The sequence below is a fragment of the Mangifera indica genome, chromosome 16 (assembly GCF_011075055.1).
Source record: "Mangifera indica cultivar Alphonso chromosome 16, CATAS_Mindica_2.1, whole genome shotgun sequence".
NCBI lineage: Eukaryota > Viridiplantae > Streptophyta > Magnoliopsida > Sapindales > Anacardiaceae > Mangifera > Mangifera indica.
The window spans coordinates 7,973,696-8,000,251 of record NC_058152.1 but is presented as its reverse complement, the minus strand read 5'-3'; the positions used below and the strand labels follow the sequence as shown (position 1 = coordinate 8,000,251).

Sequence of the window (26,556 nt, the reverse complement as noted above, 5' to 3'; positions counted from 1 at the left end):
TAGACATAAATCTTCATTTAGGTATAGAACATTTGCATCAAATTGAAAATTAAATCCTATAGGTAAGACTGGAACCAGGATATTATCGTCAATTAGTGTTGGCATCTTCCAAAAACTTATTAAATCCAGCGAGCCATGTCAGCTTTACAACAAGAATGTCCACGTGAAAGTATGCACATATCCATGGCAGAAATTAATATATATATATATATATATATATATATTGAATGAAATAGCAAGAACAATAGCACGTGAACAAACCAAGTAGCATTAACCAGGACTTACATGTCAATACCACACCACACACACATTCAATATTATTAAATAAAAACCACTGGCCACTACACCACAGTCAATTTCCATTTTCTTATTCTTATTTCACCACTGAAAGCATACAAACACTGGAAATAATCTCTAGTCTAGCTTTACAAACTTGAACACACAAAAAGAGAGCAACATTTCTTCAATGAAGAAACAAGGGTGTGAGATTCAAGCCTTCGGACTCAATTACAACATCTACACACAAAAGGGAGAAAACCCTTTAAAATTATTTACCAAAAACAAGCTAAATGACTGTGATCATGGACCTGAAACTTCTCCATCCAAGCTTGAAGCTGCTGCAACAAGTCCTGGAGCCAGGCAGGTTCTCAAGAACATAAACTGCAAGGCTAAACCGTGGGAACTCCTTGCGATTGTTGGTCCAAGTGGGGCTGGAAAGTCTTCTTTGCTTGAGATTCTTGCAGGGAAACTCACTCCTCAAAGTGGTTCCATTTTTGTGAATGATAGTCCCATTGATAAGGCTCGGTTCAAAAAGATTTCTGGGTATGTTACTCAAAAGGATACACTATTTCCTCTCCTTACGGTTGAAGAAACGCTCATGTTTAGTGCCAAGCTGAGGTTGAGGCTTCCACAAGCTGAGCTGATGGCTAGAGTAAAGTCTCTCATTCAGGAGCTTGGCCTCGGGCCTGTGGCCGCTGCTAGAGTTGGTGATGACAGGGTTCGGGGGATTTCTGGAGGTGAAAGGCGAAGGGTTTCAATTGGTGTTGATGTGATTCATGACCCCAAAGTGTTGATTCTTGATGAGCCAACTTCCGGTCTTGACAGCACCAGTGCGCTGCAGATTATAGACATGCTTAAGGTGATGGCAGAAACTAGAGGAAGAACCATAATTTTGAGTATACATCAACCTGGTTTTCGCATTGTAAAGATGTTTAATTCGATACTTATGCTGGCTAATGGCTTGGTTTTGTATCACGGCACGGTGGATCAGCTCGGTGTTAGTTTGAGAACAATGGGGTTGCCGCTTCCTCTTCATGTCAATGTTGTTGAATATGCAATAGAATCAATTGAATTGATTCAGGAACAGAGAAAAACGCAGCCAGAAATGCAGCCACAAATGGTGTTAACACCGCAGCAAAAGAAAGGAGAAGAGGGAGAGAGTAGAAGTGGAAAGTTTACTCTGCAACAACTTTTTCAGCAATCAAAAGTTGCCGATGAGGAAACTATCAATGTTGGAATTGATTTTCCTAAAGATTTCGCAAATTCAAGATTGCAGGAGACTATAATTCTCACTCACAGATTCTCGAAAAACATATTTCGAACCAGAGAGTTATTCGCCTGCCGAACAATTCAAATGCTGATTTCTGGGTTTGTTTTGGGATCAATATTTCACAACGTCAAAGACGATTTACGTGGAGCCGAAGAAAAGGTTGGTCTCTTTGCATTCATATTGACATTTTTGTTATCTTCCACAACCGAGGCTCTACCAGTGTTTCTACAAGAGAGGGATATTTTGATGAAGGAGACATCCTGTGGAAGCTACAGAGTGTCATCATATGCCATAGCCAATGGACTAGTTTACTTGCCATTTCTACTCATCCTGGCTATATTATTCTCCATTCCTCTATACTGGCTTGTGGGATTAAATCCTAATTTCATGGCTTTTATGCACTTCTTACTGCTAATCTGGTTGATTCTGTACACAGCAAATTCAGTTGTAGTGTGTTGCAGTGCTCTAGTCCCTAATTTCATAATAGGAAACTCAGTAATTTCCGGTGTTATGGGATCTTTCTTTCTGTTCTCCGGTTACTTCATATCAAACAATGGAATCCCAAGTTACTGGATTTTCATGCATTATATATCACTGTTTAAGTATCCGTTTGAAGAGTTTCTGATAAATGAGTTCTCTACTTCAAGGAAGTGCTTGCAGTATATTTTCGGGAGATGTATGGTGACTGGGGAAGATGTGCTGAGAGAAGCAGGATATGAAGAAGAGAGTAGGTGGAGAAATTTGGTGATAATGGTATGTTTCATTTTGGTTTACAGGTTCATTTCGTATGTAATTCTCAGGTTCAGATGCTCTCAGAGAAGTCTAAAGGAAGCTATAGTTTAAAGAACTGATGAAACTCCTCTCTCTGTCACGAGTGTTGGGATTTTTCACATGTTTTTGGAATTTACTTGAGACAGCTTCGAAAGGAGCACATATATTATCTACCAAACATTGTATTATTAATGTTAAATAAAAGAAAGAAAACAGAGTCTACAAATATATATGCTATAGTTGCTCTCCAATGTCTCTCCCTTTCGTCAAATTACCGTGGTAATATTTGTTCTTCAATCATTATACTGTAGGCGTATATATTCTACCATGTTTCATAGCAGCAATGGTAAGGTAAGGAATAGGCTAACATATATCAAAGAAAATCACACTTGCAAATGGATATTTCTCTAAAACTAAAACTATGCAGAACTTGAAGCACATTTACATTACTGTTTCTGTTGCATGCTACTTTAAAAGAGAAGTACCAAAGAGTATCTGGTAATTCTGCTGTTAAGCGAAATCAAAAGAATCAGGAGCAAGATCATGCAACTTTAAAATCAAGTGAGGTCATTTCTCATGTGGCAATGCCACATGAGAAGTGGCATTGCTGTGTTTTGTCGTTTTCCAGGACAAGTCTATAGGACCTATGATCTGCAGATAATACAAGTTGGCATGTTTAGCAAATGTAATACGCTAAAGGCAAGGTTTTTACCTTCATTTTGAGGTCCCAAGTCCATATGGAAGCCAGGATATGCAATATAATAAAATTGGTTCAAAGGATAACAATTATGAGAGAGGTCACTCATATAAGATTTATTTACATGAACTTGAATAAATAAATTAGTCAATTATATTCCACAAGATTTATGCACAAATTATAAAATACTGAATTAAACTTTAGGGTTTTAGAATTACTTGGATCACTATGTAATCTGAATACATAAAACCTTTATGAATCATCTGAAATTACTTGTCGAGTTTACCTCTCGATGTGACTTAGCCTTTTGCTCCAGAAACCTCCCTGAATAATAGCTTTGTATGGATAAACTATACTGCAGTCGTACTGTATTAGGTTTGGAGCAGGGATTTAGCCAATTTATAACAGGTTAATTAACCTCTCATCAAGGTCCAATAAATTTGAAGTTCCACACTTAAACTGTCCACCCAGATTATAACCTTTAAGTGTATTGGACTTATCTTTATTGATCATTCAATCCTATCTGTAAGCTGATATTGGACTATTCAATTGACCAAAACCATAATTAACGTTAGTCCACATTAGAAAATTTCTAACATTCTCCCACCTGAGCAACTTAATTATTTTATTTTATTTTAAGAAAAGAAAACAATTTTTGATTATTGGGTAATTAATATTTTTAACTTTAAATGACTACTATTTTAGAAGACAAAATAATCCAAAGATAAATTACATTTTAATATGACTATCAATAACGAACCAAGACATTACCTATGTCTTCTATCAATATAAGATTATCCTTTATCAAAATTACTAATAATTAAATCAGTATGGATCAAATCTAGGAGTGTGATAAAAATATCACCCAATAAAGTGATCACAAACATGTGTTATATCTCTGTCAGTTCTCTTTATGATTTTTCTTTAACCTTATATTTCAAACAACACAAGAGAAATCTCTTTACTTCCAATGAAGTCTGTATGTTTCAACCTTACTTAAGACTCATGAAACATACACATATAACTATCGTGCTTAAGAGAAATTTTATCTTGAGACACATATTGTACCTTACCCATAATATGCACATACATTCATAGACAAATAAACATGTCAATATGATCATGATTAATAAATAAATAAATAATAAGTAACAAAACATATTAATATAAACAATGATAATAAAAACTCCCACTAACCCTAGATATCAAAAGACTTTAAATACTCTCATATTTTCAACATGATTTTAAGGGTTATAGGCCTTATTCTTTTGGTTAGGGGCTTAAACTTTATCAACTTTGCATTTTATATTTTAGCCTAATGTCTCATTTCTTTATGAGGTTCCTAGTTATAATATATTTTATTTTATATGTCCTAATCTACCAATTGTCTTTTACCTAATTGCACTACTATATAGTCGACACCAAGTAGTTTAATCAAATAATCCTTCAATCACACACCTGATAAGTTGCCTCATAGTAAACTCCAAATCCAATATCTATAATTGATGCTACTACTAATGACTCTTTAGTGTTTTTCCAAATATAGCTCATTCATCGAGTATAATACTCTATCTAAAATGAACTTTAGCTTATCTTTACAACCACCAAAATCTTGATCTTTTGCAAATATCTCATTATCTCTTAAACCACAACCTAATAATCAAACTTGGATTTGAGAATTATAAATTGAAAACCCTAAATGGAAAAGTCACTTGTATATTCATCAAGCTTTAAAAAGTACCATTTAAGGGACATTTCATTAGATTTCTTTTTTAGCCTCATTCTTTACTCAATGTTAATGTCGAGCATATCTCATTTCACAATAGGAACATCGTTTGCCCTACAATTCTTCATATTGAGCATTTTAACCACATGCTTCAAGTATGCATTTGAGATAAGTCACTAAATCCACATGTCTTATCACAGTGTGTCTCAACACCAAGAACAAAAGATATATCTTCAAGTTCCTTCAGATCCAAATCTTGAATAAAACTAATTTGATCTTGAAAACAAGTTGACATCATTACTACAATCATATTGAACTATACCATGATGGAAAAATATGCTCCCATTGATCTTCATACTTTTATATTGATCTAATTCATTCCATATGAAGTTATGAACAATTACACTTTATTAAATCTAAGATACTATTGTCAATACGTTTATTTCAACCATAGATAGACTTATCAAGATCACACACCAAAAGCTTCATCCCTTATGCTTTTGATAAACCTGATTGCACCATATAGACTCCTTCACTAAAGCTTTCATTCAAAAAGATAACTTTGATATTCATCTTTTTATAACTCTAATTCAAATGAGCTTTCAATAACATAATCTTCTTTATTGAGATATACATGAAAATTCTTAACGATAGAAGATCTTCCTTTTATGATAACCTTTTCATCAAGGTTTCCACCATTTTATCAATCGCATTTAGCTAATCTATTATGTGATTAGCTATCAATCCTTTGGTAGGAACATCCTCTAAGGTAATCTCATATTTCATAAGTCTTTGTAAACCTTATTTACTCCCACTATTATATTAGCCATGACATTATCTAACCTTATGAATATTTCTAGAATTGGATGTTAATCACTTTAGTACCTTAATTGGGATAATAACTTTGACATATATATAAAGAAATCAATTAAGAAAATACTATGTTATTTTGACAACTTTACCTTATGAAAACTTAATCATGTTTACTTATCATAATTTTAAGTCTAATACTGAGTTTTATAACAACATCATTTTGAAGTCCCAAGGTCTTGAAAATTTTGGGAAAATACCTATTATGCCCATGTTTCTAACCTTAATGCCTACACAATTTTCAACTTAAATGTGGGCTCCCACTTACTTAGCCTTTATCTATTGACCAACTTCTTGTCCAAAACCTTATCCTTATTTGGGCAATCAAGCTAGTACTTTTTATTATTGCTCTTTACTTTACAATTGAGTACCAATTGAACAACCAAGTCTACCATTAAGGCTCCTTCACTTTATGCTTCCTTTATTTAAGAGCATTTAAAAGTCAGATTGATAAAATACCTCAAGTATGATTCTAAAGCATATACAAGTCTTAATTTGACTGAAGTCAAATAAGCCTTATGGTGCCTTTTAAAAACCCAATATATATTTATCAATCTTTGACTCCTTCATGACCATCATACCTTGTCCAAGTCATATCATTTAGTAAACTAGTAATTCCGATATTTTTAGATGTCTAGCTAATCTTAATGAGAATCTTCTTAACACTTATAATTTAAGGTAAACCTCTAACGAGATTGTTAGTAAGAGATTCTTTAGGACAAACAACCTTAATTTGATAGATTTCTCCCACTCAACATAGAAATCCTTTAGTTCAATTAAGTTATTATCTTGGGTTTAAGTGGTTCACCAACTTACTAGGCCAAAACTATATCTTTAATTAGTAGTGCAAATTCAACCTTTATCTCTAATATTTTAAAGTTAGAGCTAATCAAAACCTCAATTGTGACTTTATTATTATTGTTCACAATAATTAAGTCTATTAGAGATGAGATACAATAAATAAGCAATATCATTGACAATAAATAGCTTCAAAACTTGTAAGCTATTATTTTTTAGGATTCCAAATGCATCATCATATAATCAACTTTGGGCAAAAAATACGACACACAATTAGGGCCCTCGAGCATAAGGTTACAAATAAGAAGAACAAATAACCTTTTTGAAAAGTTTATCACTCTTAGGTAGATAAACCCCCTAGGTTACTGGTCCCTTTCACACTAATAGGAAAAAACATATATTAATTGAAAAATCATAACTACCTTTGGGTGAATTGAATTTTTCACAACCAATGTAATTTCACAAACACTTCATGCAACCATCAATTTTAACACACAATAACCACCTTTGAGAAAGAAATTGTATGTGTCAATTAAAGAATGTTTCTTTCACCAAATGTAGAAATTTCACAAGCTTCAATGAATGCATCGTTTTGGCGATTAAACATTCTAACAACTTACAATAACTTCTTAATATTGCCAAAATAATATTGACTAAATAATATTACCAAAATTAAGATTTCATGAGATTCTGCCTCAAATTATCTCTAACAATCTTAATTAGGTATTGCAATAAATTCATATTAGATAATAATCAAAGTAGCTTTAAAACTGTATAAGCCACAATTTAAAAGGATTCCTGGTACATCATCATTCAATCACCTTTAGGTAGAAAAAATAAAATACTATTAGGATCCCAAACACAAGGTTAAAGCCATATGAGGACCTTCAAAATATATGGTTTTCAAAAGAAATATCACCTTTAGGAGATAAAACTTTCTAGACTATTTTTTCTCCTTTATTTAATATGAAAGCACATGTCAATTAAATAAGCCCAACCACCTTTTGGTGTATTTAGTTCTTCATGACCAGTGCATTTTTAAAATTACTTTATACATTAAAAACAAAAAAAAAATGTATCAATACTGAAGAGAAAATTTTGTAGGCCTCAACAATGTACTATCATGAAAACTCACAAAATATTCCAATGATACTAAATGTTATTGTCTTTAATAAGATTTTATGAGATAGGTTACCTTATTGTTTCTGACAATCTTTTCTTAAAACTATTGCATCTAACCCAATGAATAATAATCTTAACCTAATGTGGTAACCTAACCACACACTACAGAGTTATATTTGAATTCATTAATCCTAACAATAAGGGGTACTTTACACTACAATATTTAATCAAAAATTCAATTTATTTTCAAATTGAAACCTATAGAAGTCTATATGACTTTAATATGCTTAATACATTATCTGATACTCTTAATGCACTTTAAAAACTTTTTACCTTCACTCGCATGTCCCAGAAACTTTAAAACCTTATCACGTGCAATAACATGACATAGAGGAAAAACTTTAAAACTTTATTACATGCTATCATAAGACATTCACGCACTAATATGTCTATATGATCCTTTATGCATGCACACACACATATAAGAAACCAATTACACATTATTTACATGCATTAACACATTTTTGGAAAACCCTACATATTACATGCACCCACTATAAGGCTATATTTGCCTTCAGGGACTTCCAAGGCAGTAAATAAATGATCTCTTGCACCGAACACACCTCCAAAGCATATTCCTGTGCCTTATAGTTCACCAGAATAGTTCAACATGCCTAAATATGTTCTAGAAGACTGTCATGTGCTAACACACACTTCCAACACCATCCACGCTCTTACACGCCCTTTCATATATGTTTCATGTGCTCTCATGTGCCATCAAGAAAGGTTCATATGTGTCAAGGACTTCATCACGCGCCTTCACACGTATCTTTCTTCATAGATGTGCTCACATGTGCATGACACAACATTCTCCAATTTCCATGTGCTCACCTTTTGGGTTGGTTTGGCTTAATGCTTTGGTAGATTTGGCTTGACAGATCTCTATAACTTGGTTTGACTTTAACCAGGTTGAAACTATTCAATTATTGCCCAAGGTCAAGTTACCGAGTTTTCCCAACCCGATTTCAATCTACGAATAGAAAGAAACCTATGTTCAGTTCAATAGCTCTAATGACATAAATTCCAAGATTTCGATCAACTATTCTGTCAAATCCTAGTGGGTTTTGAGGGTCAGATGTTTACAGTTGATATGCATAGATTAATTCATCGAATTTGTGCCAGTAAGTAGTGGTAGATTAAGGAAGAGCCAACGACACTAAATGACTGTTTTGCTTCTTTTTTCGGCATCAATTAGTAGCTTCGATTGAAGGAGTATGGGCATGAGGTCATGACTCATCTCGATAGTGGCTTATATGCCTTTAATTTCACTAGAAATCATAGCAAGAATTTGGCCACACATGACGACTATTCAAGTTTGGTTTTAGCAGGAAAAATGCTTTCGGTTAAAAAATTGTACATATTAGATTTAAATCCAATCTCAAATTATTGAAATCAGACAATCTATAACACCAATTTGAATATTTCATGGATTAATTTGAATTCCTAATTGGATTTTAATATACCCTAATTTTAGAATTTTGTAATCCTAATTTCTAGGGTTTGATTTATATAGAAATTTAATGCACTAACCTGAAATTCGTTTTTCAATTTCTATAATCTAGGATTGTATAATCCTAAGTTCAAGATTCGATTCATCAATTAAAAACCCTAAAATTGAAATTGAATCAATCCTTGATTTAAAAACTTGAAGACGTAACTTTGATTTAACAACTACAATTTCAAAATTAAAAATTTTTGTTTTAAAATCATAAATATCCAGATTCTATAATGTAACATCTCCTAACCAATAGGTGTGTTACAAAAAAAAGGCAAAAGTTCCCCTATTTTAGAGGGCCCGAAGATTTTTTTTTTTTGCCTTATAACACTCCTAATTAGCAATTTATAGAAACCAGTCCTATCAATCACTGGATTTTTATCAACATAATCACAATTAACAAAATAAATATTTAATAGCAACCATCATAAAAATTAGCACCCACAAAAACTTTATAACTAATTTCAATGACTAGCTATATATATATACATATATAGATATATATATATATATACACACAATCACATATATACATATAGGAAACAAAATATATACATATCCACCAATATCTATATCAAGTACATATATATATGCATATATTCACATATACATCAAAAACATATAAGTCAACAAAATTATGGTGTCTTCTTCCCTTAGCCTCATGTCTCACTAGTGCTCCCCAGGAACCTTTATTGCAACTCTTTACTTGTAAAATATTAAATTAAACAGAGTGAGCAACCATGGCTCAATAAGAAAATCATACTCAATGCTCAAAGCATTTTATACCAGTACTAATCTCTTCCATACTCAGCGTGTCTGGGCTATTCATATACAAAATTATTGACATGGAACATTCATTAAACACATATCATAATTCTCTTCTTTCACCTATTTATTCATTTCCTTACTATACAAATATGATTCACTTGTTATGATTTATGCATGTATGAGTGCCATGACTTTTCTATTTTTGGATCGTACATCTTTCTCAACACTTTATCAGCCACATAGGTTTGTATGCATGATTCTAATGCAAATGACTTTCATAAAATATTTGCTAATTTTTTTTTTGTTTGTCAAATATTTTCATTGATCGGTCTAGACTACATAGGGCAGTACTCACAGTCACCATACAAGGTACAATCCTCTCTTACACGCATATTTCTCTATTTTTTTTCTTTGTTGTCCACACAGTATAGCTTGTGTGTAAGGATTTTAAGCATGCTTTCTGTTTTCTTGTATCATATGAGTCTTTATAAAACCAAAAACACTTGTTTTCCATTTTCCGAAAACATGCATAACTTAGAAAATGTTTTTCCTCTTTCTTTATTTTTCTGAAATCATGCATATGCTATGATGCCTCTTGTATTTTTTTTGTTTGTCAAATATTTTCATTGACCAGTCTAGACTACATAGGATAGTACTCGCAGTCACTATGCAAGGTACAATCCTTTCTTACATGCATATTTCTTTATTTTTTCTTTGTTGTCCACATAGTACAACTAATATCTTTCTTTGTTGTCCACACAGTATAACTGATATCTTTCTTTGCTGTCCACACAGTACAACTCACGTGTAAGGATTTTAAGCATGCTTTTTGCTTTCCTGTATCATATGAGTCATTATAAAACCAAAACACTTGTTTTCCATTTTCCGAAAACATGCATAACTTAGAAAATGTTTTTTCTCTTTCTTTATTTTTTTGAAATCATGCATATGCTATGATTCCTCATGTATACATGTATAATCATAAGATGAAATATGCCCATTCATTGTTTTTCCTTATTCTTTTCAAGGGTCATCGAGCATTAGATTATTTTCTCATGCATTTACATATGTCTCATGCATTCCATATGAATATACATATTTATTATAATGGTTTTTACACATATCATGCATATAATTAAGCAAAATTAATCTACATCACATAAAATGACACTTTTGTCCTTATGGCCAAAAGTTATATGCGTTCCTTTAGTTCAAATTATTCCATCAATTCATTATTTCTCACATATTCAATTCACAAAATCAACTAAGCTAACCCAAGGAATAAGAAATGTCTAAAATTCCCTTATGGAAAAAAATTACATCATAAGTCGTAATGAATTTCTTTATTCTTTTAAGCATAAAACACCTTAATTCTATTCCCTACACACTTATACAAGTAAAGATTATTTGAATAACCTAACTCAAATTACTTCAAGTATGTAAAGTATGAAATTCTTACCTTTTCTTTGCTAATTAGGTGATTTAAGTCTATCCTCGCAACCTTAATCAACCAAAAACATAATCATCCATCAAAACTCTATATTTCACATCTCTTAAAAATTAAATTTTTTATCTTGAAACTTACCAGAATTGATAGATCTATACTTTTTATAACTGGAGACTCTGGAAATTAGGTGGTTTAGTTAGGTCTTTTGATGAATTTTTGCTTGAAGAAAAAGCTTTAGTAAAATTATGGAGATTCTCGGCCAAGGAAGAAGAAAATGAATAGTTGGTTGGTTTTATAAGCATTTTGGACTAATTTACCCTTAACCTTTTCCAAAAATGACTATTTTATCCTTAGTCAATTACCAAAAACCCTTAGCACTATTATATAATTTCAAATGTGCCATTTAATTTGCATTCCCACTTTGTCTCTTAAATCCTTCTAAAATAACCATTTTACCCCCTTTGAAAATTATTGCTCATTTAGTAGTTTTCTATAATTCATTTGCAATTTCTTTAAACAATAAGTTATAAAATCAACTCTAGGGGTAATTTTGGAAGTAGAGTTTACTGACATACCTGAATCCGGATCTTACATATAACCTAATGCATTTGGCTCTATACCGCATGTAAGATTTAATTACATGAAATTGAATAAATAAATAAATCAATTATATTCCACAAGATCTACGCAAAAATTATAAAATACTGAATTAAATTTTAGAGTTTTAAAATTACTTGGATCACCATGCAATCTGAATACATAAAAACTTTATGAATTATTTGAAATTACCTGTTGAGATAACCTCTTAACGTGATTTGGCCTTCCACTCTAGAAACCTCCCAGAATGACAACTTTGTATAGGTAAGCTATACTGTAGTCATATTACATTAGGTTTTGGAGCAGGGACTTAGTTAATTTATAGTAGATTAATTGACCCTCATCAAGATCCAATAAACCTAAACACTCACACTTATGTTGTCCACCCAGATTATAATCTTTAAGTGTATTGGATTTATTTTTATTGATCACTCAAGCTTATCTATAAGTTGGCATTGGACTATTCAATTACCTAATTTTATTAAACCAAAACCATAATTAATGTTAGCCCACAGTAGGAAATTTCTAACAAATCAATGTTGTTATTTGGTCTCATAATTGTAGTAAAGAATTGATGTTTTCATAATGTGAAGTTACTTAAACAAGATCTTTAAATAAAAGTGAAATAGGAGATCTATTTGGCAATATGGATGTCTTCCTCATACGTGCTATAATTAGTAGCATTTGGGACATACCCAACTCTCTTCATCCATTCTGTAACAACTTTTGAAAACCAAATAGATATTGTTTCTTCAGAGGATATTTTGTCTTTCACCATGAAAATATTAATTTGACCTTGGACCTCAATCCAACAACAACCTTGCTGGTTGATTACCCTTTGCTTCCTCATCAATATCGTTATTCTTACAACATGTTTAAATCAAGCACATATAGACCTAAACAAGTCAACTGGGCCAGACTTTGAAGCCTGAAATTCAAGCCTGACCTATGGGCCTTCCAGATTGGGTTGTGAGCTTTAATGTTAGGCCCATGGGCCGACCTTAAATGGCTACTGCCATTGTTTTATTTTTTTAATTTTTTCTACATAAACCAATCCAAATACTTTTCATTTTCAGTTTTATTTACAAATCTCTCATTCTTAGTTCTTTCATTATATGTTTAATCTCATTTTCTTTCATCAACTCCTTTGCAGAAACTTTCTGAGTTCGTAAATAAAAATTCTTTATGTTTATAATTTTATTTTTATTTTAATTTTATCATTACAAAATATTACAAATAGATCCAATGTCAAATAAATTCATAAATTTAGACGTTGAGGACGAGTATATAAATGGCATGGTATATATATTTTATTTATGTTTATAAGTATAAAATATGTAAACTAATTTTATTTGTACTATATTATAAATTTATAATATTTTTCATTATGTAACTACGTTATTTCTCAACCATAAGTGAAGGATTATAAATAAAATATTTGGAATATTGTTCTTGATTTTAATAATTAAAAAATAATTTTTGTTTGAATTTTTAATTAAAACTTAAAAAAATTTGTTTAAATAGGTTGGTCTACTGGCCCTATATATAGGGTTGGGCCTTGGGCATTAAAAATTACAGGCCCAACCTAGCCCATGAATCGAATAGGCCAAGCCAGAGTCGACCCGACTTATAGATATATCTGTATGGACCATAATTATTGGGATCAATTTCTAAAGGTTGCTCTGCTACAAACTTCCCTAACTTAATGTTTCAATAAACTTTACAATAGCGAGCTAAGACCCCTAGATAACAGTATTGGCTTGCATTGACTTTGCCTTAATCAAGTCTTTTGCTTCATCAAGTTAACTTGCTAGACTAAGTAAATCAACCATGCATGAATAATGATCCTTCAATGGCACCAAAACATGTTCCTCAATCATTGAGACAAAGTAGTCGTGTCTTTCTTCAACCTTACAACCACACAAAACACCAATCATGGTGACATAGTCAGGTTTCACTCCTAATACCAACATATTCTTAATTAATTGAAGAGCCTCTGCACTATAACTTGTAGGAATAATGTAGGCATATAGTGATTAAATGTTTTAACTATTTAATATAAAACTAGGTGAATGTGTAGTCTATAAAAAATTATTTTATTGGTTCGATCTGATTGTTCAAAAACGACCTGATACATTTTATATTGTGGTTATTAATTTAGATTATAAATGTGGGCCAATAAAGGTTAGTGGATTTTAATGTGAGAGTCCAATTACCGTTTTAATATGAATATAAAAGAAAGGGCTAGGTCTCCTTTCCAATATACACGATATATTTTCGGCACCTCTTCTACAAATTGCTTTTCTGGAACTTGAGAAGGAAGACTTGCTAAAAGATTGATAATAAATTCTTTCTGCATCAATTATCCGCAACAAAATAGTGCAAATAGGTTTATCTAAGTCCCTAATCTATGAATTTCAATGTTTTATAACCTACTGTGTTTGATGGAAATTGGAATAGAATAATTAAGATTTTTGATTCTACAAATGTGTTGTGTAATAATTATTTTGCTAATATTTGGTATTGAGCTAACACATTTAGGTTATAAAATTTGTATTTTTTTATGAAATTTGGATTAATTTTGCAATAATTCCCAAATTAGGGCTTAGGGAATTTTGCTAAATTAATTCCTAATTAAAATCATGTGATTGCATTTTTTGAACATTATACATGATTTTAAACAAGTTGTTAAACCCTAAATTGATCAAAAATCAATCAAAATTAGGGTTGGAACTGTCATAGGTTCTACCTCAATTTTGGTCAATTTGCTTATCACTGTTAACTGGGAGTGCACCACGTGAAGTCGCCAGCAAGTGGTCGTCATTTCCCTACCAAGGTTACCAGACCAATCGGTGACCAGAATAGGTGAATTTTGCATCGGCTTATGGAAAAGAAATTTGGGTTCTTAACAATTTTATGCAAGTTAAAATTGAGTTGGGTAAACCCTATTACTCGACTAATTTAGTTAATACGTTTACCAAATTGGGGGTCAGTGGTTAATTAATTGATTGGTCAAAGGGTTGACTCGAGTTTAGTTAATGGTTATTTAGCCTACTAATCGAGTCAACCTGAATCGCACATCTTATTGATATATGAGGGCACATGAATGTACTTACCAATGTGACGTCAACATCTGCAAGCATGTGACAACATTTCCTGACATATGCCAGTGCGTGAACATGATTTTTTAATGCATAATGGCACGTGAGGGTGTTTGTATACTTTTAATAAGTGCATATGTTTGTTTTATGGTGTTTTATCTCATTTATAACATATACGTGACTTTATTTTTCTATAAATTGTTGCATTTGAGTATTAAATTTCTATACATGGTTGCTTATTCATTATGTTTGATGCAACTTTATTTTAAAAGATTATTAGAGATGTTAAAGGTTGATATCTCATGAAATCTTTGTTGGGACAAGTTTGCTTAGTATCATAGGAATAAATTAGTGGGTTGTCAAAATGTTTAACTATTAAGGCAATGCATTTGTCAAGGCTTATGAAATATTCCATCTAGTAATGATACATTCTTTAGTTTTAATACATATCATTTCCTACATAAAAAGGGTTATTGTATGTATTAAGACTATTTGTTGCATAAGGTTGATTATATGAAATATATGGTTCATGGTCATGAATAGATCCAATACACCCAAAGGTGGTTGTATTTATTCAATCAACATGTGTTTTATTTTAGAGTGAGGATGAACATTGGTTTAAAAAGTTTATCTACCCAAAGAGAATATGTTTTTTTGAGAATCATTTGGTCGTAAGATCCTTATATGGTTTTATAACCTTATGCTTTGTGATTCTAACATGTCATTTTCTTTACTCAGATGAGAGTTAATGGTGATGCAATAGTGATCCTAATTTAGAATAAGTTATAAGGTTTTAAAGCTATTCTAATTAGATAATTGTCCATATTAGTAATCAGTTGAAATGTTTACTTTTGAATTCAGATACTAGTACAGTGAACAGCAACAATGCTACTATTGAACTCCTAATCAGTAGTAATTTTAAGAGATAAAGGTCTAATATTTAATTTGCACTGGGCATTACTGATATTGATATAATCTTGTAAGTTGATGAACCTTCTAAACCCACTTATAAAAGTTCCACAGTTGAGAAAAAATATTGTGCCAAATGGGAAAGATCTAACAAGCTCCATAATATTGCTTTGAATAGGACCATTGTTGAGTATCTATTGAATAGTCTGTCATAGTCTACAAATACTAGAGATTTTCTTAATATCATTAGACAAAGATATCAGGTTTTTGATCATGCTTTAGTTACCTACTTGATGACTTCAAGTTATGAAAGTTCTACAGAGGTTTAAGAATTTATTTTAAAGATTGTAGGGATGTAATCAAAATTGAATAATGATAACATTCTTATTAATGACAATTATATTGTTTATTATACCATAAATTCTTTTCCTACAAAGTTCACTTAGGTTGAAACAGTTTACAATACTATAAGAGTGGATTGGATTGTTTATGACTTGATTACCAGATGTGTAGCTGAAAGGCGTAATCGCACTTTTAAAGATATGATGAGAAGCATGATATGCAAGTCTAATTTGGTAGAGTGTTTATGAGGTGAAACTATCAAGATTGTATTATACATTCTAAATAGGTTTCCTTTAAAATCAATACCCAAGACTTCTTTTGAGCTTTTGACCAAAAGAAAACCTAGTTTGAGATATGTTCGAGTTTAGGGTTGTCCAATTGAAGTAAGAATTTATAATCCTAATGAGAAGAAATTGGATCTTAGGACTGTTCGGGAATACTTCATTGTTACCTTGAATATTCTAAAGGATATAGATTTTATTACCTTTCTTTCAGCACTTGAATGGTTGTGTCAATGATAACTAAATTTCTTAAGCTAGATTCAATAGAAGGAAGTAGCTCTAAACTTTTAAAGAAATTTGAAAGTTCATCTGGATTAGAGCTATTGACCGATATATATAGTGGTATTTTACCTACTTTTGTTAAGAAACCCAGACAATAGGTTTTAGAGAATCCTATAGAACATGAGTATATTCAAAATGAAGCCACTACTGATCATACTATTTTAGATCCCTCATTAGCATAGTTGTATATGTCAGATACTATACATGATAAACTTACAAATGAAATTCTAGATAGAAGAAGATTTTGACAAAGATGACTAGTTATCCCTGATAATTATTATGTCTATCTTGGTAAATTTGATTATGATATTGGTCTGATTGTAGATCTTGTGAATTTTAAAGAAGCCATTTCTTGCCTATGGTAAGATAAATGGTTTAAGGCTATAAAGGAAGACATGTAGTTTATGAGAAACAATAGTGTATAAAATCTTGTAAAGTTTGTTAATGGGGTTAGACCCATTGGTTGTAAATAGGTTTTCAAAACTAAGAAAGACTCTAAAGCCATATTGGTTGCTAAAAGTTTTACCCAAAGAAAAGGTATGGACTTCAATGAAACTTTTTTTCCTGTGTCTACTAAGGATTCATTCAGAATTACTATGACTTTGGTGGCTCATTTTGATTTAGAGCTTTACCATGTGGATGTGAAGACAACGTTTCTGAATAGAAATCTTTATGAAGAAATCTATATGAGGCGGCCAAAAGGTTTTGAAGTTGGAAGAAAAAGACATATGATATGCAGACTAAAGAAGTCTATATATAGTTTGAAACAAGCTTCTTGACAGTGGTATTTGAAATTTAATGAGGTAATAACTTTGTATAGGTTTGTTGAAAACAAATTTTTTTTTGTAAGTAAACATATATATATTATGAAAACAAAAGACATTCAAAGAAGGACTCAAAGACAACCAAACCTCGATCAAACCCATAAAAGGTTAGTAAAAAAAACTATGAAATAGACAAACTAGAACAAACTAAACAAACCAAAAAACAACCCAACAAAAGGCACCAAAAAATAACAATCAAACAAGAAACCAAACAAAACAACAAGAAACAACAAAAACAAAACATGTTGCCACCAAGAGAAGGAAACACTCATACCAACTAGAAACACAAATAGAGCATAAGAGCTTTAAAAGGTAATGTATAAGACAGAAACAAGAAGAAATGTTACCATCAAGCAACAGTGATCATCAATAGAAATAGAAAAATCTAAACAGTTGAATTAAAACAAAAGGTAGCCTATAAAACACAATAGAAATATGCAATTGAGGAGGAAAAGACAACTCGATAAACCAGAAGAAATTGTTAGGGTAAAAAACATAAGTCTAGTCCAAGGTGATTGAAAGTAAGCAATGTAACCAAGAAAACCAGATTGAGGGCAACAAAAAAGGAATCAAGTAGTTGCAAGTTGAATGAAAGATAGTAAGGCAAGGCTTCATCATAATCCATATGCACAAACAAGGAGAGGCATAACAAATTAGGCAAAAAGTAAAGAAAGGGCAAAGGATAACTCGGGGACATAAATAAGGTTAGAAAGTTAGGCTTGAAACTACAACAAAAAGAAATAATAGAACATAACACTGGTAGAGAAAAAAACAAAATAGCAGGGCAATACCTACAAAAGAGAACAACGGTTAAAGGAAAAAGCATGCGACCCAACACAATCATCCAAAGGAAAAAGCTTACAAGTTATGTTTAAAGATGCACATAGGTAATCTTCATCTCATAACTATTAACACATTGCTAGTAGTTAGACCAATCTTAGAAAGCTTTGCATTCTTCTCTTGCACTATTCTCTTGACATTTTCAATAATCCTTTCTTTAGTTTGACTACCTCTAGCAAAAATTATGTTATTTCTTTCTCTCCAAAAGGCATAGATAGTAGCTCCACAAGATTGAATCATTTCCTCTTGAAAGATTGCCATTCACTTGTGCTTTGATCTCAATCAACTAATTAGAGTTTGATACAGGCCAGTTCCAAGTTTCCTTATCAATTATCTCATTCACCTTAACATTTCTATCAAGGCCAAAATCATGAATTATACTATTATCGTACCCATCAAGAAGAGAACCATTATGGTGCCAATAATCTATCTAGATAAATGTGTTCTCCTCATTCCCAACGTAGTACTTAATTTTCCTTTTCATATCGCCTTTTATGTGAAGCAACTTTTTTCCACCACCAAGGACTATCATTAACAACTTTGATATCTTAGAAACTCTTACCTTTTAAACTGTTGATATAGATCTAGTTAACTTAAATAGAGTTAACCAAGTTCTAACAAATATCCCAAATATGTTTGCCCATCGTAGCTTTGTTCCAATCTTTGCTTTTCAAAATCCCCAAACCTCTTTCCTTTTTAGACAAGCATATATCATCCCAAGCCAATTTTGCCTTATTATCATTAAGGTCCACTCCCGCCCAAAAAGAAGCTTTTAAGCTTGACATTAATGATTAAATGTAACTTAGAAGGAAGAAGGAAATGAGAACTTTAATAGACTTGAATACTAAAAAGAATAATTTTGATAAGCATCAATTTCCCAACATATGGGAGAAACTTGCTCTTTTAGGATGTATTACTAGCCAAGATTGTGTTGATTAAAGGGTTACAATCAAGTAAGGAAAGCATTATAGAGACTATGGGGACACGAAGGTACTTGAAAAGAATGAAACCCTTCTTAAAAAGCAAAATATCTTTAATGACAATTTTTACATTGTAAGTAATCCTAGAGAGGAAGAAATTACTTTTAGAATTATTAGCTCACAACCCTAACTACCTTTGAAATCTATCCGAGGCCTTTTCAACAAGCTAAACAAAATTTACCTTGGCCTTATAGAAAATAAGAAGATTATCTGCAAAATAAAGGTGAGTGATTTTGCTTTTCGTACACTTCCAATGGTACTTAAACTCATTTTTAGTTGTTATATATTCAAGGATGTGAGAAAAAAACCTCTATGGTGATTACAAAAAGATAAAGGGAAACAAGATCCCTTTGTCTAAGGTCGCTAGTGCTATTGAAGAAACCCACAAGCTCTCTATTAATACTTAGAGAAAAAGAAAGGGAAATGATACATTCATTTACCTAATTAATAAACATAGGATGCAATCCTAAGGACTTTTCTAATGAAATTCAAATTCACCATAAGTTTTCATTAAATTATCCTTGATAGCATACCTCTTTCTACTGGGCATTTTCTTATGTTATTTGTTGAATAGTTTATTACACATGAGATTATTATCCCTGATTCTTCTCATTGAACAAAAATAACCTATATTTTTTTATGAACCCAAGAATGATGGTTTTCAATCTATTGGCCATGATTTTAATTATACATTTGTAGATAATATGTAATATGAAGTAGACTTATAGTCTTTACAGCTTGATAGTTTTTTACACTTCAGGACAAAAGTAATAATAGTATAATTCATTTCTCTCAAGAAGGATCTAGTAATTAAGAAGTATTGAATAACCTTGATCACATTATTTCCCATAACCTCTCAAGCTTTCTTACAAAAATAGATGTTAAAACCAGTCGACCCTAGAACTTTATTCCCGTCCATATAAAAAAAGTCTACTTAATTTCCTTACTGATCACTTTCATGATAATGTCAAAAGCCATCTCTTAGAACTTTGTGGTCACTCAAGTTATCCAAACTTTTATCAATTTACCATCATAAGGGCCTTTAAGAATCTTTTTGAAATAATTCACTAACTTCACATTGATGTGCTATTTATCAAAAGTAAAGAAACCATCTTTAATGAAGAGAGCTTTAATGGCATTTCTACTCTACCTCCCTTTGACACAATTGTAGAAATATCTCATGTTTTGATCTCTGTCTTTAAGCTAAAAAATCAAGGATTTCTGCCTCATAAAGGACTTTTTAATCCAACTAATCCTATAATACTTATTTGCCAAACATCTTTTGTCTTCCATAAGGTTAGCATTAAGAGGGTTTGTGAGTAATTTAGATTTGGCAATCTTAAGGTTTAACCTCTTAAATACACCAAAATTCCTTTTTATTAAGGTCTTTAAGCCTTTGTTTCACATGCTTGAGCTTTATGACCAATCTAAACATCGAATTGCCTAACACTTTTTCATCCCAAGCCTTTTTCACTAGAGGAATGAACTTCTCATGGTTGGCCAAGTAATTGAAAAAATTAAATAGGCATTTTCTCTTTACCACATTATTCCCACTTAACATATTGTTAGGGCTATGATCAGAGAGACCATTTACATTGAAGATTCCCATAGAGTTGGGAAACATATCAAGCCAAGTTTTATTAATAAGGATCATGTAAAGCTTATAAGTAATATGTCTCATATTATCACTCATATTGCTCCACATGTAAAATGACCCAAAATATCTTAGATCTTTTAGTAGAGCTATGTTGTAGCAATTGTTCAAATCATTCTCATAAGAATATCATCTATCCGTCCTCTTAAGCTTTTCTTCTTTTCTTCTAATCTCATTAAAGTCACCAAGCACCACCCAAGGGTTCCTTTCAACAAAAGATTTAACTCTCATGATATCATCCCAAAGAGATCTTCTCTTCATATAGTTATTAGATCTATAAAGAGAAGAAACAAAGGTCATAGAATAGTCAATCACCTATATTACTTCATAGTGGATCACTTGCTCTTTTATTTCAAAAATATTGAACTTAACTTTAGCTTTGCCCCAAATTATGCCCTCTTGGGTTCAAATCATTATATTTATAAATCCCTAAAAACTAAAAGTATATCTACTTATCTTGTCAATATTACTTTAACTTAGTTTCAAAAATTGTAACTAAATCAAGTTTATTTTACGAAATGAAAAGTCTAATCTCCTTCTATTTAAATAGATCATTGAGTCCCCTTATATTCCAAGCTCCGAAATTTAACATTGGAAGAGGCTAGAGTCATCTTCCTTTGGCTTTTCTTAGCTTGTCGCTTATTCGCTTTGTTGGATTTTTTAAGTAGAATGACTTGTGGGGAAATACCATCCATTGTAAATTCACACACCTACCCTCTTATAATATGAGTATTCCCTTAGGAGATAAATTAGCCAAAATCACTCATACCTAGCAAGAACCACTTTACAAAGCTTTAGATACTTCTATCTCTTCACGCATCTTAGCTCTTTCATCGAATATAGTCCTTTTAGCTAAACATAAATGAAGTTTAACATATCACTACTTTCTTTAACCTTAAATAAAAACGTGGCTTGGTTATTTAAGGTAATATCACAAAGCCTGAGATTTGATCACATTCAATCCATAAATTTTTTCATAATAAAAAATAGAGGTTTCTTTCCCAAGAAAAAAACCATATAAAACAAGATTACCACCTTTTTGTTCTATACTCCATAATCTCACCTAATGGCTTGATCATATCCTTTCAAATAGATGAGCATAGAAAAGGAGGGAAATATTCAAAAGAAGAATAAGAAACCTTACTCCCAAAAAGCTTGCTTTAAGGTACACTCCTAAAATAAACCCTAATAGCCTTAAAACCCATACCAGTCTTCATAAGGGTAATGCCTAAGTCCATAAGTGTAAAACTAGACAGAGAAGGATCAATTAAGAAGGTCATCACAAACTAACAAAAAACTGGCATTGCCGAGAACCAGACATTGATGAAATCTCAAGCACCTAAACCTCAAGGAAAAAAAATTTACATGAAACAAAAGAACAAACATAAAACCAGAGAAGAACTAAAAACACCTTAAAGCAGGATATAACCAATAAAGAGACCACTTAGACCCAAATCACTAAAAAAAGACCACTTAGATGACCGATATCAACAACTGGAAATAGTCACCAAGGATAACCAACCACCTAATTCAAACTAAGGGAACCAGATAGAGTTGAAAAGTAAGAGAGACAAAAACTAGTGAACTTGAAAAAAAATGAAAGGGAGCAATGATATGAAAGACCTTGTAGAACTATCTTTTATATTAATGATATTTTGTTGGCCAACAATGATGGTAATTTGCTTTATAAGTCAAAACAATTTTTATCAAAGGCTTTTGATATAAAAGACCTCGAAGAAGCATATTTTGTCATTAGTATTGAGATTTACCATGATAGAGATCACAAGTTACAAGAATTATCACAAAAGTCTTATATTGAATGAGTGCTTAAGAGGTTTTGTAAGGGTGGTGAGGTATATATGGTGAAACTGTCCTTAGAATGATGTGGAAAGGGCATTTATGTCTCATGTTCCTTTTGCTAGTGCAATTGGGAGCTTGATGTATGCTTAAGTTTGTACTCGGTTGAACATTGCATTCATTGTGAATGTGTTGGTTGTTATCTTTCTAATTTAGGAATTGATCACTATATTATAGCCAAAATGGTCATGAGATATTTACATAGGACAAAAGACTTTAAACTAGTATATAAAAGGGTTAAGAATCTTGAAATAGTAGGGTATTCTGATTCAAACTTTGGTAGTTGTATGGATGATTACAAGTCCATTTCAGAATTCATTTTCTGGTTGCTGGTAGGGCTATATCATGGACAAGTACAAAATAAACTTTGATAGCATTTTTAACCATGTATATAGAGTTTGTTGCTCATTATGGAGCAACCATACAAGTAATTTGGTTGAAGAATTTTATTGCTAAGCTTTATGTAGTTGGTTCCATCATAAGGCCTTTAATGATTTATTGTGATAATAATGCAGTTATATTCTTTTCTAAGAATAACAAAATTATCTATAAATAAAAATATATGAAAATAAAATATTTGACAGTTAGGGACTTACTAAAGAAAGGTAACATTATTGTATAGACTCCATATGACTAATCCCCTAACTAAAGGACTAAGACCCATTATTTTTAAACAACATTTAGAAAATATAGGTATCTTAGAGTCTTTTGATATTCTAAGTTAGTGAGAGGCATCATTAATGTATTTCTTGTTACCTTAATAAAGTTTATTGTGATTAAACATTCATACATATTTCTTGCATGATGTTCATTGATTGATATAAATATATTAAATATATGCACATAAATTTGTGTATATTATTTTATACAACATGTACTGAAGAATAAGGTTTTCTTTGAGTATGACAATTGTATAAGCATTTCTTTTATATATCTCAAGATTATTAGTGAAATGCATAGACCTCATTGAAAATTATTAATTTCATTTGAAGTTTGTGGGATTTCCCCAATTTTTTTGAAATATAAAGATTAAAGAGAAATCATAAAGTGGACCGATAAGTAATACCACACACACACACACACACACACACACACATATATATATATATTATAATCACATTTGGATGTTATTTCTGCCACATTTCCAAATTAAAGATTTATGTATAATTATAATTATAGACATATTGTGTTATTTTTTAGACATAAAGATTGAATACCACAAGAAATTACAAACTATAACCTTTATCAATGAACTTATATTATCATGGGGATTGGCTCTAGGGCATCACCCCTAACGCCTTAAGCATAATGGAATACGTTGTATTTTAATGAAAAGTAAAAAGCAAAACAACTATTTACCACCTATGTTTGTCTAAAGATGGTTCTCAACCTTGAACTTTAAAAATGACATTTTCCACCTTTTATCATGTGTTTTTTTTTCTATTAAATGTTAACTTTATTAATATAAACAATAAAACTATATATACCCACTTTTAGTAAACAAATGATACACACATGATACATATCATTATATGATTAGATGATTTTGAATTAAGGATAAATTAATACTTAATCACATTATGACACATATAAGTGTGTATCCATTTGTGTGCTTAAAGTAGATATGTATAGTATTATTATAATATAAAAGGATATAAAAGTGATTGAATAGAAACAAAAAATAAGCCAAAGTAAAAATAATTTCTAAGTAACAACCAGTAAGTAAGGAAAATGTGGCTTTGTCTTTTTTTTCTTTTTTCCTTTCTAGCTTCATTCTTCTCTTTCCCCTTCATTCTTCTCATTTTTCTTCTTCTTCAATCCTCTTTATCCTTTCTTCTTTCTTCCTCTCTGTGTACTCCATCATCTTTTTTCTTTATGACATGAACCCTGATAATTTGACATAAAACCCAACATTCAAGAAGATATTTTCCCCATGATTGATTTAGTTTCATTACTAAAATGAACCTTAACCTAAATCAATATAGAATCGAACGAATCTCGGTATCGTAATGGTGAACGCCACAAGATGAATCTTGATAAGTTCAAAGATTGGTAATGTAATAGTATGCAAAGTTGGCCAAAAGATCCTTTCACGATAAAAAAATATGATGCCTCTATTATTCCCCCCTCTTGAGAAGCATTTGCCTTCAAATATGTATCATCTAAAGGAGATAGGCCAGAAACATTAAAAGTAGTACTTATATTATATTCACCCAGAAGATCTAATATGTGGGCATTATCATTGATACGCTCAAAGACTTGAAATGGATCATCTCTCTTCGAGTGTGACTTAGATTTCCATTGGGATGGAAACCATTCTTTTTGCATGTGCACCCAAACCCAATCACCTGGTTAGAACACCACCTTGTGCCTTCATTTGTTAGCTTGTTTGGTATATCATTTAGTTCTTTTCTTAATATTTTGCCTAACTTTCTCAAGAAGCTGTCAAATTGACTCCTCTTTCCTTTTACCATCTAAACTAGTACGTTCCTCAATAGGTAAAGGTAACAAGTCCAAAGGTGTAAGTGGACAAAGAGTGCATAACCAGTAGATGTATGCATAACCTTATTATATGCAAATTCTACATGTGGCAAACTATCTTCCCAAGTTCTCAAGTTCTTTTCTAATACAACATGTAATAACTAAGATAAAGTTCTATTAACTACCTCTATTTGTCTATTCATCTATAAGTGACATGTTATAAAAAACAGTAGTTTAGTACCTAACTAACCTCATAATGCCTTCCAAAAGTAGGTTAAGAACTTTTGCAATATAATCGGATACAATACTCTTTGGAACTCCATACAAACGCACGATCTCCCTAAAAAACAAATCAATAATGTAAGTTGCATCATTGTTTTTACATCATAGAATAAAGTGAGCCATTTTTGAAAACCTATCAACTAGGACAAAAATCGAATCATTACCCTTCCTAGAACTAGGTAACCCTAAAACAAAATCCATAGAAATATCCTCCTAAGGTACAATAGGAATAGGTAAAGGTGTATATAAACATGGGATAAGACTCTAGACTTGTCTTGTATACACTTAATGCAACGAGTATAAATACGTTTTATATCTCCTTTCATATGTGGCCAAAAGAAATGCTCTTATAGTACATCTAAAATCTTAGCTATACCAAAATGACCCATTAATCCACCCCCATATGCTTCCCTTACTAGTAATTCATGCAAGGAACTCATAGGCACACACAATCTATTTTTTTTAAATAAATTACCATCATGCCTATAAAACTTACTAAATGTAGTTTCCTCACAAGCTTCATAAATACTAGAAAATTTAGAATCATTTATATACAAATCCTTTATATACTCAAAACCAAGTAACTTAGTATATAAAGTCAAGATTAGAGTATACCTCCATGATAACGCATCTGCCACAAATTTTCCTTACCTTGCATGTAATGAATCACATAAGGAAAAGTTTCGATATATTTAAATCACCTTGCATGTTGTAATGAATCACATAAGGAAAAGTTTTGATATATTCAACTTACCTTGCAGTCTCTAGTTCAATTTACTTTGTCCCTTTAAATGTTTTAGGGACTCATGATCTGTCCTGATGA

The 26,556-nt window shown here is 31.4% G+C and overlaps 1 protein-coding gene across 1 annotated transcript; it reads left to right on the top strand.

The window, feature by feature from the left end:
* Positions 1–265: 265 nt before the first annotated feature.
* Positions 266–2,559, top strand: LOC123198677 (ABC transporter G family member 5-like). Its single transcript, XM_044613420.1, has one exon. The coding sequence runs from the start codon at positions 467–469 to the stop codon at positions 2,390–2,392; it is 1,926 nt and encodes a 641-aa protein (XP_044469355.1). The 5' UTR covers positions 266–466; the 3' UTR covers positions 2,393–2,559.
* Positions 2,560–26,556: the final 23,997 nt, after the last annotated feature.